This window comes from Oryzias latipes, chromosome 9, assembly GCF_002234675.1.
Source record: "Oryzias latipes chromosome 9, ASM223467v1".
Lineage (NCBI taxonomy): Eukaryota > Metazoa > Chordata > Actinopteri > Beloniformes > Adrianichthyidae > Oryzias > Oryzias latipes.
The window spans coordinates 29,060,372-29,079,674 of NC_019867.2; the positions used below are offsets into that span (position 1 = coordinate 29,060,372).

The 19,303-nt window shown below is 40.5% G+C and overlaps 1 protein-coding gene across 1 annotated transcript in view; it reads right to left on the bottom strand.

The window, feature by feature from the left end:
* Positions 1-19,303, bottom strand: part of adamtsl2 (ADAMTS like 2) — a 44,635-nt gene that overhangs the window by 18,653 nt on the left and 6,679 nt on the right. The window contains exons 2-10 of the mRNA XM_011479667.2: positions 13,294-13,399; positions 9,947-10,089; positions 9,495-9,570; positions 9,287-9,389; positions 7,818-7,963; positions 2,599-2,722; positions 2,280-2,360; positions 2,008-2,183; positions 1,591-1,894 (exon numbers count right to left, since the gene is read on the bottom strand). Coding sequence (XP_011477969.1) covers positions 1,591-1,894; positions 2,008-2,183; positions 2,280-2,360; positions 2,599-2,722; positions 7,818-7,963; positions 9,287-9,389; positions 9,495-9,570; positions 9,947-10,089; positions 13,294-13,398 — 1,258 coding nt within the window. The 5' untranslated portion in view covers position 13,399. The remainder of the gene's footprint in view (positions 1-1,590; positions 1,895-2,007; positions 2,184-2,279; positions 2,361-2,598; positions 2,723-7,817; positions 7,964-9,286; positions 9,390-9,494; positions 9,571-9,946; positions 10,090-13,293; positions 13,400-19,303) is intronic.

The window sequence follows — 19,303 nt, forward strand, 5'->3', positions numbered from 1 at the left end:
CTCTTTATTGTTTTATGCTGAAACGGGACGCTTCATCTGCAGGAGGAGGGGGCGTATGCAACACTGTTTACTTCCGCATTGGTGTTCGGATGACAGGTTCATGACGTAAGGTGACAAATGAACTTCAGGATATGTGAATGAAAAGGAAAATAAAGGCTGCAGCGGTCCTCTACACCCAAACGTGTCTCTGAGCTCCTTATTTTACAGATGAAACTCCTCTTTACCGACACCTAACCCCGGACAGACGGCTCCACTAAAAAAATAAACTGATTTTGAGTCGCCAAAAGGTTCAGAATCTTTTTGTTTTTTAAACCTATAATAATCCGGAAATAAAGTTCACAAAAGGCTCCACATATTTCATCTTCAAGCTAGGCTCCGATAAACAGACAACTTCAGTGTTTTCTCTTTGTTAATCTACGTCTTTTTTCTCGGATTTTTACGAGATTTTAAGTCGTAAATTTATGAGATAAAAACTCGTAAATTTACGACTTTTTATCTCCTAAATTTACGAGAAAAAATCTCGTAATTTTACTTTTTTTTTTTTGGTGGCCTAAAACTCCGTTGTAGCGCAGGGTATGAGAATCGCTTTTTTATAAATAAAGTTTGATTTGATTTGATCAGAGCAAAGAGGGAATTAAGTCCTGTATGCGTTACCAAATGCTGCTTGTGGTCCAGGACAAATGGAACTCATAAGGGATCAGCTTTTCCAAAAAGAATGACTTTTGTTTGAAACCAAAAAGGAGTGAGTAAGCAGGCGTACTGAAGCTGGGCAAGCAGCCACTTCCATTGAAGTCAATGTAAAAACATGCAAATGCGCATTTCGCTGCATCGCATTTATGCTTTAGCTATGCACATTTTTCAAGATCTTATTGGGCTCTATATACAAAGCCTGTGGCCATTGACCGCATGTTAAAGTTGAACCAGGTTGAACTTTGAATAAGTAGGGACTCAGTTTTAGTAGTTATATGGATGCCGTCCCCTTTTCATTCACGGAAGAGTCAACCGCTTGAAAATTGATCATGGAGGAGAAATGAATAATTACAGTTTGTGCCCGGGCAAAATTCTATGACAGCAAGTCTTTCATAAATCGGAAAAGAGCTGTGAAAGAAAACGTCTGAAGCAAGATTCACCAGATGTGCACTGCTTTCATATTTCACACAAAGCCTCTTCCAACTGTAGGTGGTGTAGAAGAAGGAGGCGGCGGCTCTCCCTGCTTGTTCAGTGTGAACACCATGGGCCAAACTTTCAGTATCTTTTCAAAAGCTCAATGTGTATTGTGAACTAAATAAATTCAAAAGTTTCTGTTATTTTTTTTAATAGAACGAGTTTAATTTTGAACTAAAAAGAAGGCAGAAACAATGTGTCACAGGGGACTTTGAAAGATGATCTTGTTTTTCTAACACGGTTTCATGAGATGAGCGTTTTCTCTAGAGCTTGTTTGATTCAAACACACAGTTTAGTAAGCAACTGTTCTTGTACTTAATTTCTACGGCGCACTTCTTGGCAGTAGGTTTAAGGAGGTGTAGTCAGGAACTTTCACAGAGACTACAAGCCCCTTCAGTCAGTCATGTCTGACACAGCGCCTCTCACCTGTAAACTTGGGGCTGGTTGCTCTGTCCTGCTCACAGTCAATGGCTGCTGATTCCTCGTACACCTCATTGGTCTCTTGAGCCTTCTGCCCTTCAGCCCCGCCTGTTTTTATTGTACCTGTAGGGACTTCGTGGTCATTATTGTTGGTGTTATGGACCAGAGGGCCACCATCTTCAGCTGACACCTCCCCCGCAGATGTTTCTGATCCCGTGTAGACTGGAGGAGGTGGAACGGCCGGCAGGGAGTCTCTGAGGACTGTGTATTCATAAGTGATGTATGGTGTTCGTCCATTCTGATACCAAACCTAAAGGAAAAGGGAAGGAACAAGAACTGTGTCAACCTGCCTCTTAACCTCATGATGTAGATGCAGCAGATTATTCAGGAAGAAGAACTGAACAACGGTGAGTACAGATGTACCAGGATGTTGATAGCCTGGTCGATGGGGCCTTTGGCAACAATGTACTCAATCCCGGTCTCGTACACATCCATGGGTCGACGGTACTTGAAGACGGTGCCTGCAGCATGGAAGTTCTGAGGGCTGTCCAGCTTGTAGGCTCCATTAAAGAAGAAGTTTCCCGCTTGGTCAGTCACCGCTGAGAGGATAATGAACACAAAAGCTTAGAGGGAAACACTTGATAAAAGGTTGGAAACATTTGTGAGCAGAAAGTAGTGAAGGGTAAAGAACGGACCAAGAACATCAGCAGATTTCTTTCTCTCGATGATCTGGATGTCCCAGGATCCTTCAGGGATTTGTGTGATGAACAAGTAACCTTGACAAGAAATGTAAAGCAGTATGTATTACTTCCTGTGATTTCAAGGACAAAGAACAATCTCCTGTTTAACAAAAAACATTCTGTGCAAATATATCAAATTGGGCTAGGGATTGTCATGTTTATCTCTAGATATCAAATTTGAAGCTGTATTTGTCTTTTTCTTTTCTCTATTCATTGCTTTAACTTTCTACAGGAAAGGCAGCACACGTTTATTGATGACTTATTGAGTCTTTACCCAGAGTTGTGGCTGCACGGCGGAAGTTCCCTGTGACTCTGCTGCAACTGCTGCCGTCACCCTGACAAACTCCACATTTATCCAAGGTGTTGGACGAGAACAGAACACCATCACACCCAATGGGCTGGGACACAAACAGAGTACTTAACACAATAAAAATACATTAGAAAAAAACATTTGTTTGCAATTTTTGATCAACTTTGCTCCACGTTTCTTTCTGCTGCGGTCAGATGACATTTAACTAATTCAGGACTAGTTTTAAATCTCTTTCCCAAATCCAAGCGCAATCCTTAAAAAAAAACCCCCACAGATTTCTGGAGAACAAAAACTCAGATATGTTCTTCAAATTCCAGTAAGATCCACATCAGTTTTTGGTTGTTCGGGTCCTTAGAGGGTTGTAGAGAGGAGTGGCCAGATCTTAAGGGGAGCACAGGTGTGACTTGCAGTTCCCTTGAAGCTTGTCAGCCATCCTGAGGCACGTCATGAAAATGGAAGGTACAATTGCCGTAGGTGTGGTAGGTGTATCATGAAGTATTTATAAGGATAATACAAGTTACAAAAACGTACTACGTACAGTGCCTTCACGCCAAACTCTAGTCCAGGGGTCGGGAACCTATGGCTCGCGAGCCATATATGGCTCTTTTGATGGTCACATGTGGCTCGCAGACAAATCTTCATTTTTTTTTTTCATCAGACCAGTCCTTCTCGGGCGCGATGCGATGCCAGAGGCGCGCAGTAGTAGCGGTGCTTGGAGAGAAGGATCTGCGCCAGCATTATCACTTTACTATTATCTATTATTTCACAGAGTTTGTACCACCCGGAAACCTGTGAATTGCCGTGCCTAAAACTGCGCGCTCCCGTCTCTGAGAAAGAGCGCGCAGTAGCGGGGACGGGAGGTGTGAGGAAGAAAGCAGAGGGTGAGGGTGGGGTTGTGGGCATGGCCAGTAGGTGAATCGCGCAGGGATTGTAAAAACGTTAAACCTGCTGCCCGTCACTCACTGCAGCGTGTGAGTGTGTGTTTGGCTCCGCGTCTGTGTGAGCAGTCTGTCTCACATCTAAAGAACATTCATACCAACCTAAGATCACGTTTAAAGTCTCAACGCCTGCATGAAGCAGAAACTCACCACGTATCAACCAGACTAGACCATCAGCAAAACTACCACGAGAAATACTCATCATTTATTAGCAACAGCATAACGATATTATTAAAAAGAATCCACAGACTTATTGTACTTTAGAAGTGTTGAAATTACATCAAATGCACACATTCACTTGTATATTTAGTTTTAAACATATTGTCGCGGCTTGAGTTTAACTGGGTGGCTGTTGGGCCGTGTTATAAGTTCTGGAGTTCAATGAACGCATCATGCAGTGATCTGATTGGCCCCCAGTTCTGTCGCTCAGCCTGTTGTTAGGTAGTTTGGACCAATGGGGTTCAGCTATGGGCCGAATAAGGGAAATGGGAGGGCTGGAGCGGGAGCAGGGGAATATAAAGTTGGGAGAAGCGCTCTCGTCTCGGCGGGAGAGATCCAGGAGTTGCTGAATTAATTTACGGCATTTGTTACAGCCAGCATTAACCAGAATAAAGAACCTTAAAAGAGGTTAAGTCTCAGTGTGGGAAAAGGACACCACATTATTGTATGGCTCTTTCGAAATTACATTTCAAAATATGTGGCGTTTATGGCTCTCTTGGCCAAAAAGGTTCCCGACCCCTGCTCTAGTCACTAGTAAGGTACGCGCACTGGCCCCACCGTGCAAAAATGCGCACAGACAGTGTGTGCACGTGACATGTTAGGGCCTGTAGGATGTCCACACAAACTATGCTCTGTCTATTTTCTTCATTTCCTGTGTACTCCTGCACTGTCAGGAGTACGCAAAGAGCGTGTACGTTATCACGTGATCTGCCCTAAAGGCTAATGGGGGTTGAAAAATTGCCTTATTTCAGGATATGAAGATAAGAGGATTTAAGGATCAACAGGTGTTTGAATAATTCCTAATCCATGTGTGAACTTGACTGTGGTGAAATAATCAAAGCTCTTTTAATTACAACCACTGAGCGTTACATTGTAATGTGCAATAATGATTACTGAAATGTTTGAATTACAATCAATAAGCTATTGATTTTATTTACTTGATCTGCAATGTGCAGCAATAATTACTAGTTTGATGTTATCATGTGTTCTAATGATAATCAATTCTTATTACATATCTGTATCGTTACTGTTTACTGAAATCATGAATGAATGTTTTCTGAAAATCATCAATCATTTCTAGGCACTGGATGTTGTTACTTGAAGAGAATCTATCTGATCAGAACCGGATTTAAAAACACTGTTAAACTATCAAATGAATGAACTCAGTAGGGGTGGGATTATATAAGCTTGCTTCTTCCCACTCCTTTTCAAGCAATAAATCAAACTCTACTTATACCTCAGTTGATTATCACTGTATTTAATTAAGCATATATGATTTAAGTGACATTTTTGTTTTGTTTTCTGTCTTTTTAATCTATGCATTTCATCATTTCTGTAATGAGTTTGATAAATATGTGTAAATTCTTTATTGCTTTGACTACAATGCTTGAAATAAATCAATAAAATCAAAATAAAAAATCAGTACGACGTGCCTGTGTGTCACCTACTTCAGCCTTATACTTTACACTTGCAGGTTGTATAAGATAGATAGATAGATAGATAGATAGATAGATAGATAGATAGATAGATAGATAGATAGATAGATAGATAGATAGATAGATAGATAGATAGATAGATAGATAGATAGATAGATAGATAGATAGATAGATAGATAGATAGATAGATAGATAGATAGATAGATAGATAGATAGATAGATAGATAGATAGATAGATAGATAGATAGATAGATAGATAGATAGATAGATAGATTTGCTCTACTGTGTTCCCTCACTATAATGAGGTTCTCCTTTCAGATTCTTTTGCAGCACTTTTGCATTCTTTCATTTATAACACTGCGCACTGTGTTTTGCGTCCTGATTGGCTGTAAAACACTGTCAATCAATCTCCTCCACACCTGCTTCCCATAAGTTTTCATTGTGATCAGATTTGAGTTTTCATTATATAATTTTATTTTACTACAAAGTTTTGAAGTTTGAGAGAAAAATCATGTCTGTCTGAGAAAAGTGGATAAGATGCCTAGCGAGGAGTTGTTAAGCCTCGAAACATCTGAAATCCTACTTAGTGGATTTTAGCTATCACGGGTTGTTTACAGACTGTAACCCCTCGATAAACGAGGGAACATGAGTGGTCTAAAACCTTGATATTTCATGCAAAAAAAAATGAAAAAAACTTCTTTTAGCAAGTCAAATCACCTTAAAGGGTCATTCTTTAGAACGGAGCTATAGAATTGTTTGGAAAAACATAACTAGCCAGTTTTTCAAGACCATTATGTTTTTAAAGAGAGCTGAAATAATAATGCAAAACTTGTCAAAATGTGGTACTTTGTATATTTGATAACTTTTGTGGGATATCATTAAAGGTTTTATTTATCCAAGTCTACCACCCGCAAAGCTGTTCAGATTCATTGTTTTACATTATTTTTTTAAATAATAAGCTAATATCTACGGAGCCCGTGTCCTGACATTAAGATATAAAAATATATCTTGTTCCCACAGATTAATATCTTGTTCCCACAGATTATTATCTCGTTTGCACGAAATACTATTGCGTTCCCACAAGATACTATTCCGTTCCCTCGAAATGATTAGCTCGTAGCATAACAACAATAGCAGTACGTCACGTTTCCCAGCATGCTTAGCAGCCAATCATTGGTCTTGTTGTTAAACCTTGGTCACAGGGACACGGTGATTGGCCAATGATTGGCAGCAAAGCATGCTGGGAAATGTGACGTACTGCTATTGTTGTTATGCTACGAGCTAAAGGTAAGTGCTTTAGGCGAAGCAGCCAGCTTAATATGATATTTTTCAGATTTTCATCGAGACAATAACAGATCGACCATTCTTGCTTTTATTTTTACCCCTATTGAATGCTCACAGAGACACGGAAGTAGCGGCAGGAAGCGGCTTTTGCAGCAAGATTACTGAGGGAGTACCAGATCATCATCATAATGTGAATGAACGTGAATACGATGGATGCTTTTGTGCTTTTTAAAATAAATAAATCTGTTCTCTAAACATCCTCCGTGTCTTCAATGCAATGTAATGAGACACACACAGACAGAAATGTGAAGGTATCTGCTGTAAATCTATGACGTAAATTAATAACAGGATTTGATCGGCTAGTCAGTTAGCATGTAGCCTAATAGCCTTCGAATGGTAAGCGACTGACTGCTAAAGTTAATAAAAGACAAGTCCTGAATATTATTATTCCTATTCGACCCTAAACTACCATATCAGCTGTCTGTCAACCGACCAGCCAGTTGCCGAAATGCCGGCATACATCAAAGAGCTCTGCGGCGGCGCTAGTAGTAGCCTAGCAGGAGCTATCGTATGACAAAGCAGCCTAGTTATCATAAATCTTTTGATATTTTTCTTGTATTCATTGAGACGGTAATAAAGTGATCATTTTTGTTTTTCATGTTCCTTTTTTGAACGAATGTGGGTCACAGAGACACGGAAGTTACCGCTGAAAGCGGCTTTTGCCGTCGTACAGAGAGCATATCCGCATGAATGACTTATGACGTGAATAATTATTGCGTTTGAACGGATTAATTATTGCGTTCGCACGAGTTAATCATTTCGAGGGAACGGAATAGTATTTTGAGGGAACGCAATAGTATCTTGTGGGAACGCAATAGTATCTTGTGGGAACGCAATAGTATTTCGTGCGAACGAGATAATAATCTGTGGGAACAAGATATTAATCTGTGGGAACAAGATATATTTTTATATCTTAATGTCAGGACACGGGCTCCGTAAATATCACACATCTGAAGAGCTTTTCTTTTATTTGTACAGTTTTTTTCTATTTTTTACTGAAGTTTGTTTATTTATTTTCATTGATTTTCAATGATGCAGGTGTATTCAATGTGACAAGGTAAAGCATATTTTTCTTCGGACATTTCTGCTATGATCTGACACGTCTTATTCTTCTTCTTGGCATGATTTTGCCCCTTACGGTTGTACAAATATGCTTTTTTTGCCACCTATCCCCATCAGAGTCGAGACGTTATGAGGCTCTTATAAGGAGACATAGGTTTCCCAGAAAGACTTGGGCCGGACTCACCTCACAGGTGCCGTCTACACAGACGCCTCTGTAGCTGCTGTACTTGCAGGAGGTGCCGTCTCGTGCCATCACCATGAGCTGCCTCTGGCCATCAATCGTGGTGCAGTGGAGGTCACAGGGGTTACTCGAAATGTGAACATAGTCGGCTGAAAACAGGAGGAAAAACACAAGTCAAAGACAGGCTAATGGCCCAATTCCAGACCAGGTAGTTTCAACTGATTCACTTTAGTTAAATGGTTGATGCATTTAAAATGTCACTGTTGTTCTGTCTGGTCTGGTTTCACGTCTTCTTTTGCTTTTTGGCTTTTCCCCTCAGGGGCCACCACAGCAAACAGATTCCTCCATCAAGGAGCATCAACCAAAAACACAAAGGGCATCAATTATAGTTATTCCTAGATCTAACTGCTGTCTAGCCACAGTTGACTCTTCAGCCGACAGAAACTGCTGGCAGATGGGAAGAATGAAGGATGAGGTGTTATGTCAGAGTGAGATGATGTGCTCAACAAGTCCAATGAGAGCCTTACAGTGTTTATTCTTTGAAATGACATTTGTTAGGTGTGTGGGTGGAACTGGGGGAGCAGAGATAGTGAACTGGAATGGACAGATAGCTGAGCTTTGAAGTATGCAAAGACACGTAAAAGGATAATTAGCAGAGTGGAACATGAATTAAAAAAATTGAGCAGGAAGACGGCGATAAAATGCATAACCAGGACAGAATTTTTCACAGGAAAGACTACAGTACATTAAGATACAACCCTCAATTAAGTGTAGCCACATGACATTTGACCTGTTTGGCAGATTTGAGTCCAGATTTCCACTTTTTGGCTGTTGCCATCAATGGAGGAACCTTTTTTTTTTTCAAAATATAAAATATTAGGTGAGAGTCGTACCATTCTTGTGTCAATAAGATGACCACATCTTTATTTGTGCTTGCTTTTAACCTTTGTGCTATCCTAGGCACTTTAACATTGGGAGTTGGGTCATCTAGACCCACTAAACAGTGCACTGAACCTTTTTTCTTCAATGATTTGTGATCTTCACTGGTGTCCATGGATTACATGAAATCTTTCCACCTTTATCCACCTTTGTCATGGTAGGGAGAACACGTCAATGTAAGGGTGGGGTCATCTAAGATAGCACAAGGGTTAAATATAAAATAAGGTGGGACATTATACCATAAAGGTGAAAAATAACATTTTGAATTTTGCTCTAAAGTCTTAAACTCAGAGGACTTTTTGTATTACAAGCATTTGTGAGTTGTGGCAAAGAGATGGTGAACTGGACTCAATTTAGTTACTTTTGTTTTTAAATGGGCTTCAACCCAGAAGTCAAAATATGACTTTTTTATTCGTCTGTTACACCTTAGGTAAACATTTAAAATTTTTGAAAACAGGTCTGCTGCTTTCACATTAAATGCCCTCATTTACAGCCTCACGGTATTCTTCAGGCATTTCTTCTTGTGTCATTACCAGGATAGAGAGGTTTCCACTGGTAGCTCCTCCCACTGTAAATTTGTGAGTTGAAGGACCAGCACTGCTCTTCTCTGAAGCTCCTTCCAGTGGCAGGACATTCCTGTGTCACACAGAAAAACCACGTAGGTTGTTATAAGAGTTTTAAGAAAATGAAGATTTATATATGAGACAAAACATGGGTTTGTGGCAAAAATCCTTCACTCACTTTGGTGTTGCACAGGTGATATTTTTTGGCATTTCCAATGCAGGTCATGTTATCCTTTCCACCAGCAACTTTCTTTCTTTGGACAGAAATGAAACATTTAGTAAAGAAACAATAAGGCACACATCAATATTCAAGGAACATTCAAATGAAAGGAATTCCAAAAATGTTGTGTGTAAGAATTTAAAGCTGCTTTAATTTATAAAATGAGACATGTTTGTAAATTTCTCTGCGTTTCTTTCAAATACTGTCTCAGGCACTTGGTCATTCATTTTTCTGTAAGTGAAATGAACTTTTTGAATATTTGTCACATGAAATTAAAGATCATCAAACTTTTTTTAAGATATTTACCACAATGTTCTTTTCATGTATTTTTTTTATTAAATTACCCTAAAATTCTCACTCCCACTAAAAGTTTGGTCAGGAAACTGATCATGTGGTTGCTGAGGACTGACCTCTGTTTGAGACAGTGTCGCTCCTGCGACATAACTCCGCCCCCACAGGTTCGGGTGCAGGCTGTCCACTTGGCCCACTCCCCCCACCAGTATGTGGTCACCTCCAACTCCTCTTCCAGACTGTTTGATGCCACGCCGTCCTCCTGTACGTACAGAAGAGTGTTGGTTTACTAAGCTGGATACGGGTCTGGACACGGCACAGCATCTGTGATAAACCATGGCAACAGCCTGAAAGCAGGATGAAGCTGGCTTTTTGTTCCTGGCTCCACTCAATATATTCATTTCCCAATTCATGCTTTGGCACAGTTCCATGCTGGCATTACAGGTGAACATCGCCACATGGAGCATGCGTCACAACCTGCAAATGCCCTTAAACCAGCAACACCCGCTTTTGTTTTGAGGCTCCGGTGTGTGAAGACTTTAGGCATTTTGCACATTCCTGATGTGGATTAGCAGCATTAACAGAGGCCGTCAAGCTGCATCCCTTCATTCAGACAGATTCATTGTAGTGACTGGTGGAATGTGAGCTTAGCTCTTTGTTAAAGGTGAGCAGCTGTAGTGGATGAGAGGCTCTAGAAATCCAAAACTATCGCGTGTGCACACTTTTATAAAAGGAGTTTAAAAGTCTAACGAACTTAACACTTTTTGGTCATTTCATCTTGAATTAACATCATTTGTAGATGAATTATTTGTCTTGTTACGTCTAGGCTGGAATACTGTAACTCTTTGTTAGCAGCGTGTCCTGAGAGTTCCCCCAACTACATCTGGAGGAAGATCATTTGCTTGACTTTAAATATGTATTTGTAGAATTAGATAAGTTCATTCCTCTCTAAGAGTTCTGGTACATTGCCCGTCCGTCCTGGGGGAGGATCCCTCCTTCATGTGTACACCCCTGAGGTTTCTTCATTTTTTCCGGAATCCGTTTTTTTTAGAAATTTTTCTTTACCGTGAAGGAGGGTCTAAGGGCAGGGATGTCCAGTTTAGTTTAGTCTGTTTGTTAGTTCAATTTAGTATTTTCCTATTGAATTCTATGTATTCATGATCCTTTTGATTTTGTGTTTAACTTTTTCAATTACCGATACGAAGCCCATCGAGACGACTGTTGTTGCGAATTTGGGCTATACTAATAAAATAAAATTGAATTGAATTGTCTTATTCCATAAAATATTTTTAAACTTTTCTTTTCGTATTCATTCAGACCAGCTAATTGGGTCAATAAATGGATGACTTCACATTGCCTGACTCATTTGGTTTTTAAGTTGAGCCAATCCTACTTGAAGACAAAAGTTTGCATAATTAACTTGCCTTTGAACAATGTCCATGACTTGGTGTAAAACCGGACTTTTACAGAATAATTGAGGTGTTTTGTGTTAAAGACCCACTCCAATGAAAATGATGCTTTTGGTGTTTTTACATGATCTTGTAGCATTTTCTTGTGATGGAAAATTTATATTAAAGAATTCAGATTTAAAACTACATTTCTGAGGATTTCTTTAGTCAAGTTGTGATGAATCAGGAGCAGATGAGAACCTGGGGGGGGGGGGGGGGGGGGGGGGGGATTCTCCCTGCTCCTCTTCGATTCTGCAGACCATTGGATCTTTTAACATCTATACTTTTCTTATCTGAGATGCCATCTGTCTCAGAACTCTATGGCTGAATATATATATATATTATTATTTTCTTAACTTTGACATTCAGAGCACTGGGCAGAAATCCCACCACGTCAGCACCATGGTCAGCTCCCGTCGCACGTCCTTGCAACAGGTGCTGTTTTAATTAAACAGTTGGATTTTTCTGGTCTAGGCAGCCCACCGGGAGCCGCAGCGATAAGGGCGTGTCCAGTGCCGTACCCGTCTTACTTCCGCAGATATTCAGATATCTGTCCATGAGAGACCTGATCCCCCGCCCGGACGAGCCGGACAAGGGGAGCGGCCAATTTATGTACCCGTCACACAATACGCCAATAGTGCATTAACCATGCGTGATTATTGCGCTGTTTAAATGCAGTTTATTAGTGATTTGTGCATTTATTACATCATTTTAACTTGATATGTGCATGTGCAAAATAAAAGTTATACATCGTTGGTACATGCCTGAGAAGTATGTTAGATATACGTGGACACGTGGAACGGTCGTGTAAAGCCACACATTTCTATGCATCTTGTAAAATTTGGTATATAATCTACGTAAAATACGCGTAAATTGTCTTATTCTCAACTGACCAAAAATTATGAACAGCTCAAAACCGAATTCACGCAAAGACCCGTTGTGCAAAATCTTTGAGGGACATGTGCGCATATAAACAACTGACGAATGCAAAAAACAAGTACATGTATACTTGTTCAAGTAATTAGCAGAGGGTGCTGCACCACGTTTCTGCTGCAATCTGCATTGTTATTTCATGGGATTTTTGGGGTGTTTAAAAATGTCCTAAGTTGGCTTTGATGATATACAATATTGTTGCATATCAAATTAGAATGTGCTTTTCAGGTTCTTCTGAATGAAAATACTGTTCACACATTGTTGCACACAGTACTTGTGTTGGATTGTTGTTTTGATGCAAGTTTCTGAGACCCTTTAACCCCAGGTTGATTTCAGTAAAAATGTTTTACACTTCTTGGAATGTAGAATTTTGTAATTACTAGTTGTGTGTCAACAAAAACGCAATTAAAATGAATTGTAAAAACACAGGCTGCATCATGGTGTAGTGGTTAGTCTTCTCGCATCATCACAAAAAGGCCCTGGTTCAAATCCCTCCTAGGATCTGTGTATGTTTTTATTCTCTTCATAATGTGTGGGTTTTCTCTGAGCACTCCAGTTTCCTCCCACAGTTCAAAAACATGTTTCCTAGAGTAGCAAAAAATGACCCTAGGTGTCTCTCTCTGTTTGTGTGTGTGTGTGTGTTTGTGTGTGTGTTTGGCCCCGTCCTTACCCAACATTAACTGGGTCAAAAGGGATTCAGTGGGTCCTGAACATGGATGTAAAATTGCGGAGCTTATTTCATATCCAGTAAATGTTTTTTTTTAAATCCTCTAACGGACATCTAAAATACCTAGATTAGATGGCTTCAAGTAGATGTGTAGGAGACCTCTATATCTTTCAGAACACTATTGATAGACATCTAATACAGGAAGAAAATAGAGTTAGTTGTCGGAGATGTCCAGTAGACATCTACAGTAGACCATAGTCCGTAGACATCTTGTGCCTGGTGGGACAGAAACTGTTTGGAATCAGGGAATGTATCCCTGACATGATCTCAAAGCTTTCTGTCATGTTGATAAAAACACGACAATAATAATAACCAATGTCAAACCCAACCAGGTTCATTTCATGCAGTCTTCTTGTACCTGCAGAGTCCTCGTGGACAGGTTCCCCAAAGACAGCGCCAGAGTCAGGAAGGCCAGAAGAACCAGCCCCGTCTCACCTCGCTGCTCCCATGACCACACCTTCATCCTGCAGACAGAAGCATAGAAATCTTTTTTTTTCATCCAGTTTAATGAGTTGAACCAGGACAGAACATGGAGTATCCTAAACAGATGAGTCCCTCAAACATGTTTGTATTAGCAGCAAGTAAAGAGTCTTTAAGAAAGCACAAGGAAACATGGTGACCACTAATAAGCGCTCACATAAGCTCTGCTTGAGAGCTTTTTACCAAGGAGTCAGTCTGTTATTTTTCTTCCACTCCAGTTTCAATTCCACTAGCATCCAAACCCACAGAAAGCATTTTGGCGGTCTTCAGGATTTCTAGAGTTTCTAGAGTTCGAAGAACCACTGTGAAAGTCAGAAATACTTGAGGTTGTTCTAAACCCTCACGGCTTAGGAAACCTCCTTACAAGTGATGCCAGACACAACCTTTACCTCTGCGAGGTGCAGAGTAGCATCTTTTAACCCTTCTGTCATGTTTCCCAATAGCAACAGAAAGGAAAGGAAGTGCTTTGTTTCACTGCAACTAACCTGCATTCACACGGCCATCCCATCAGCACGCTTTCATGTACTGTAAGTCTTTTTGCAACCTTTAATGCTCTGCTATTGCACATTGGTTGGCCATCGTTCAGATCCTGAAACTTTATAGAAATCTATAGGAAAGGCTTCTCTGGGGCCTTACTGACCCCATGAAACTCCTCCTTTAGAACAACATCAGGGTTTTAGATCTGCAGATGATGAAAAAAGCCTGCATGTATTCTGATTTATACATGTTTGACTCCTCATATTGATGATACCGTTTTTTCAGACTTCTTTAAACGTGCAGAAAAAAACATTCACCAAGGTAAAGAATGATGAGCAACAAGCAGGAGGCTCTACTGCTGCTATCATTTCTGTTATTTCTCTGTCAGAGACAAAAAATCAATTATAGCTAAATGTTATTAAGCATGTTGTACTTCATCTTTTGATTCACAGCTAGCCTGCAGCCTTCCAGAACTTTATTTCCCCCTGTAGTTGCCCTCTTTGCACCAAGTTACAAACAAGTATGTATTTGTATCTGCAAAGTATTAAAGACCCACTCCAATGAAAATTGTTTCTCAACTTGTTCCTATAGCATTTTTTGATAATATAGGACATACAGTATATTAAAAAAAAGATTAAGATTAAAACTGCATTTCTGAGTATTTTTTATTCAAACCGTTGAATCAGGAGCAGACAAAAAAAAAGCAGTTGGAAAAAACTTGTGGTTTTTTATCTACAAACTACAATCAGCAGGACACCAGCTCCCTGCTACGCCCCATTCTGATGCATCCACTTGCAGACTAATAGATTCATGTGCATCTTTGTTTTCCTCGTCTGAGCTGGTCTCTAGCCCATCCTCAACTCAGAGACAAATTTCTAATTTGTGAGTTTCTGCCGCTCTGCAGAAACTATGTCCTTGAACATTTTGACAAACATTGGTAAGGGAATCAAAAGTACTTCACCCAAATAATCAGAGCAAGCAAGTCTGTCTGGACAATCGACTGTATATGAGTACTGGACTGAGTGAGTGTGATGTCACCCATAGAAAATGGTTTACTTCCGGCTCGAACCAAATGAAGTCAATCCTGTCGCCATTTCTTTAGTAGTACGAACGCCAGCATATTGGAGCCAGTTGTTGTCAGTAAGCAGTGATTGGTCCGAGTCAGTCTGAGTCATGATGTCGATGGCAACCAATCTCACCAATCAGGAGTGACCATGGTGGAAGTCCACACCCCTTCTTGGAGTCACTCATGCTGATATCTATCTAGCTCTAGTGTGAGTTTGTTGCACTTTTGGTAACTGCTTGTTCCAAAATCATTTACCTCCAATTAATTTAGAAACCAAACCTTCTTAAAGTTTTCAGCTATTCACCAAGGGAAAAATATCTAAAGCAATATGCTTCTCTTAGAAAGTTTTAACCCTTGTGCTATCCTAGGCACTTTAACGTTGGGAGTTGGGTCATCTAGACCCACTAGACAGTGCTCTGAACCTTTTTTCTTCAATTATTTGTGATCTTCACTGGTGTCCATGGATTACATGAAATCTTTCCACCTTTATCCAGCTTTGTCATGGTAGGGAGAACACTTCAATGTAAGGGTGGAGTCATCTAAGATAGCACAAGGGTTAATAATAACATATGACAGAGCAGTTGTTCAGAACTATTTGAACAAAGAAAGAAACAAGAGTAAAAGTTTTGCAGTGCACATCTTTTGTCTGAATAACTGTAATTAAAATGTTTGATAAAAAAACCAAGACAACAGCCATGAAAAGATGAAATTCTCAGCTGGAAGAGTTCAATACATGGCATTTTGAAATAAATCGTACAGTTCACACAGCACGGCAGCACACAGCACGTTTGAGGATAGTTCTGAAAATGTGACCAAAGCAGAGGCTTGATTTCAGGGGATTCTGAGCTACGTGTTCGTCCTCCATGTTCTCAGGTCCGGTTGGGCAATCCTGTTAAAATAAGCAAGCAGCCTGTCTGGCCGTGTTTTCAGTCTGGCTTTCTCCGGCTTTAAATATCTGTGACAGGTGTCAGCGCAGCAGCACCTGGACTTCATTACCCAGCCAGACGCAGGCCAGCTGCCAGACGCACACCCTGACACTCCGTCAGCCCGGCTGCACGTGTGCATGCATGGCGGTAACCGTGCACGCTCACAGCCCGTGTGTACAGACCGGCTGAAACTGAAACCTGAGAGTAAAGGTCAAAGCAGAGGTCTGTGGACTGGCAGAGAGGTTCACAGCACTGCTGTTTGAAGCTCTGCATCATGAAGGCTGAAGAGGCCTGGAGCTGAAGAATCCCATCCGCCTGCATCTTCTGAGCTTCTATCAAAAATGTCAAATGATTACCCGAACATCTTCTTTTTATCCCCGTTTACTAACTTGTCTTATGATCACGGATGTGCCTGTTTGTAGGTCGTTACAGAACGTCTCAGACATCCACAGTGGCAGGCAGACTGGAATGTTTCTGTCAGGTTCTCAAAAGGCATCAGGAAAGCAATAGATGGATTTGAATAACTTTAAGTTTCAATAAGTCTTCTTCACAGATGTGTGGAGGACCAAATCACAGCAGTCTGTTCCCTCTGAGTTTTACACGACACCACTTGTTTTCTGTGATGTTGGTGCAGATCCTCAAGACGGAAAACTGTGGATTTTTATCTTATGCTTCCAGAACAAACATCAGGAACGGTACATTTGCACTTCTACAAGTGTTTGTATGTTAGTTTTGTTTTATTAATTTCAATTAAAAACTGTGAAAGAAATAAGAACATTTTTCAGAAGTGCTCATAAGTCCTTTTTTTAAGTGACATTAAGTGATAAAAAAGTGTGTTTTAACATCTTCTTGTGGCATTTTTCTGATGATGGCAGACAAATTTAAAGAAATTGGATCTTAAATTGCATTTCTACGCTTTTCTTTATGTGAAACAAGAGCAGATGAAAAATTACAGCTGAAAAGTAATTCATTACTTTGCAATTCATTATCACTGGTCCTATGACACAGGTTTGATTCCTGCTCATCCTGCTCATGTGTCAAAATGTCCGGCACAGACAAGTCACTCAGTCCAACATTGTTCCTTGAATTCTAGTTCTGCTGCTATTAGTGTAAAAATGAGTAAAGGTGGAGGTTTGTATTGTGACTCGCCACCTTTATACAGTATAAAAGAGGTGAAAAAGAACCATTCCAGTAGATGTCTTCTTTTCACCTCCTTCCTTTGTGTCATCCTTTTATATATTCTACCATGTTTTGGTAGAATGGGCCCTTAGGCCAGGGCCCCCGGGGTAAAGGTAAGCATTCCGCATCTACATTTGAAAATCAACCTGAGAGGTGTAATGATTTCTATGCATTTACTTGTAGATAAATAGATCCCTGTATGTCTTTGCTTCCCTCGTCTGAGCTGGTACTGGCTCAAAACTGTACGGCTGGATAGCTCCAGTATTGCTCGCCATTTTTGCTATGTTCGGTTGGGGGTGTAAGGGGCTGTGAGTTAGCAGGAGAGCATGTAAACAGATCTGTGATGGGAAGTGGGGGCAGACTAACTCTGCAGCAATAGTACCGCCCTCAACTCAAAAGAGAATTTCTAATAAACTTTTGCCGCTCTGCACAAACTATGTACTAGAAAAAAGACACGGTTGTTTCTATTTTGGCTTAAAACGGCATAATTATGATTAAAAAACCACTGGGAATGCTTTGTAAATAGATCAAAAAGTTATTGGAGAGGGACTTCACCACATTGTGCAACAAAATGTTCTTTTTTTAAGCAATTTTATTTCCGCTATAGCAGACTTCAGCTCTGCATAAGGAACAGAAAACGTCCATTATGTCTGTCAGCTGATGATGAGCTCTGGTCTCTGTAGCACACTCACACTGCAAGGATGAGAGCAGAAACAGACTCCAGACCGTGGTCTCATAGAGTTTTCCAGCAATCAGCCAGCGAGGAAAACGTAAACACAGCGTGCTCATCCCTCCCTGCCCTCATCCTCCTTCAACCCTGCACCCCGCCCATCTTGGCGGACCCCTGGGGCCCCTGGCCTCAGTGACTTGTTTTTGCAGCAGACAGCAGTGCGTCTCTGGGGAGGCTGGATGGGAGCGAGCCGCCCAGGCTGATGCGTCTGACACGTGCTGAACTTTTATGATCTGATGTTGAAAATCCTCCAGACGCTGCTGGACTCCCGTTTGGACCAGGTCACATGTTTCTGATGAAGATGTCAGAATAAAAGCTTGGAAGGCAGTAATGATGAAGCATACAATTATTCCACTCGTGAAAGAAAAGTTAAAACAAGCAGCTTCCATTCAACTTCAGTCAGCCTGCTGCTAATGATTCAACCCACCGTTTAAAACAAAGAAAAGCATAGTTTGACATGCATGTGTTTAAGTATGCATGGGTGGGTGTAATTTTCTTTAACTTCTCAAGCTAATAAAACAGCAGGGATTTGAATCTCTTTACGTTAAAGGGTTGGGAAAAGAAATTTTCAAACATTTCTTTACGTTCCTTTTTCCTTTATGTCATCAGCATGCCAGCATTATGTGAGATTCTGCTTAAACCAGAGGTTTTTTTCTTTTTCTTCTGGGTTGGTTTGATTTTACAAACAAAGTAAATGCCAATTATTACTGTCTTTCATAGCAGTAAGTGTGTGAGTGTTGCAGATTAAAAAACAGGGATTACGTTAAACTTCCCCTCCAATGAAAATCTTGTATTTTGAGTTTTTGATATGTTTCTTATAAAAGAGAACAAATGTAATAAAAAAAAAATTCATTTCTTCATTCTTTTTCATTTCCGTCCAGCGTGCACGAGCTCAGGGGCGGGACAAGAGCAGACTCACACTGCTGCATTCCCCACATGCATTGTAAGTGCGTCCATGCTGGATTTTGTTCTTGACCGAAGGTGTTTAAAATTAAACTTAAAGTTAAAGTCACAAATTTGGGTTCTCCCTCAGACCAAGTGTGAAGGCTCGCTGTCCCCCAATAACCAGAGAGGATAAAAATAGAAACAAGAATAAAGTCAGGGGACCTCGATGAAACTTAGAAAAATATCATAAAGTTCTGGCCCGAGCAGCCCGGCTCCCCATCCCGGTCACTTTACGCTGTTTCTTTATCGCTAAAGATAATTTTTGAATGGAGACCGTCAGTTGGTGTCATTTGTGACCCCCCCCCCCTCATGTCAAGCTCCTCACTCCCGCAGAATGGGGGGATCAAGGAGGGGGCTACTCAGCTCAGCACCAACAGCCATGTAGATTTTGGAAACTGAGGCTTCAGATAAACTAGAAACATGGCTATTCAAGACATGTATGTTGTGGGATTTTGATTAAAAACTTCATAATCATAATTAAAACACCACTGGGAATGTTTTTATTTTAAAAATTGTCATCGAGGGACTTCAAAGACCTACTTTGAGGAAAATTGTGTTTCTGGTG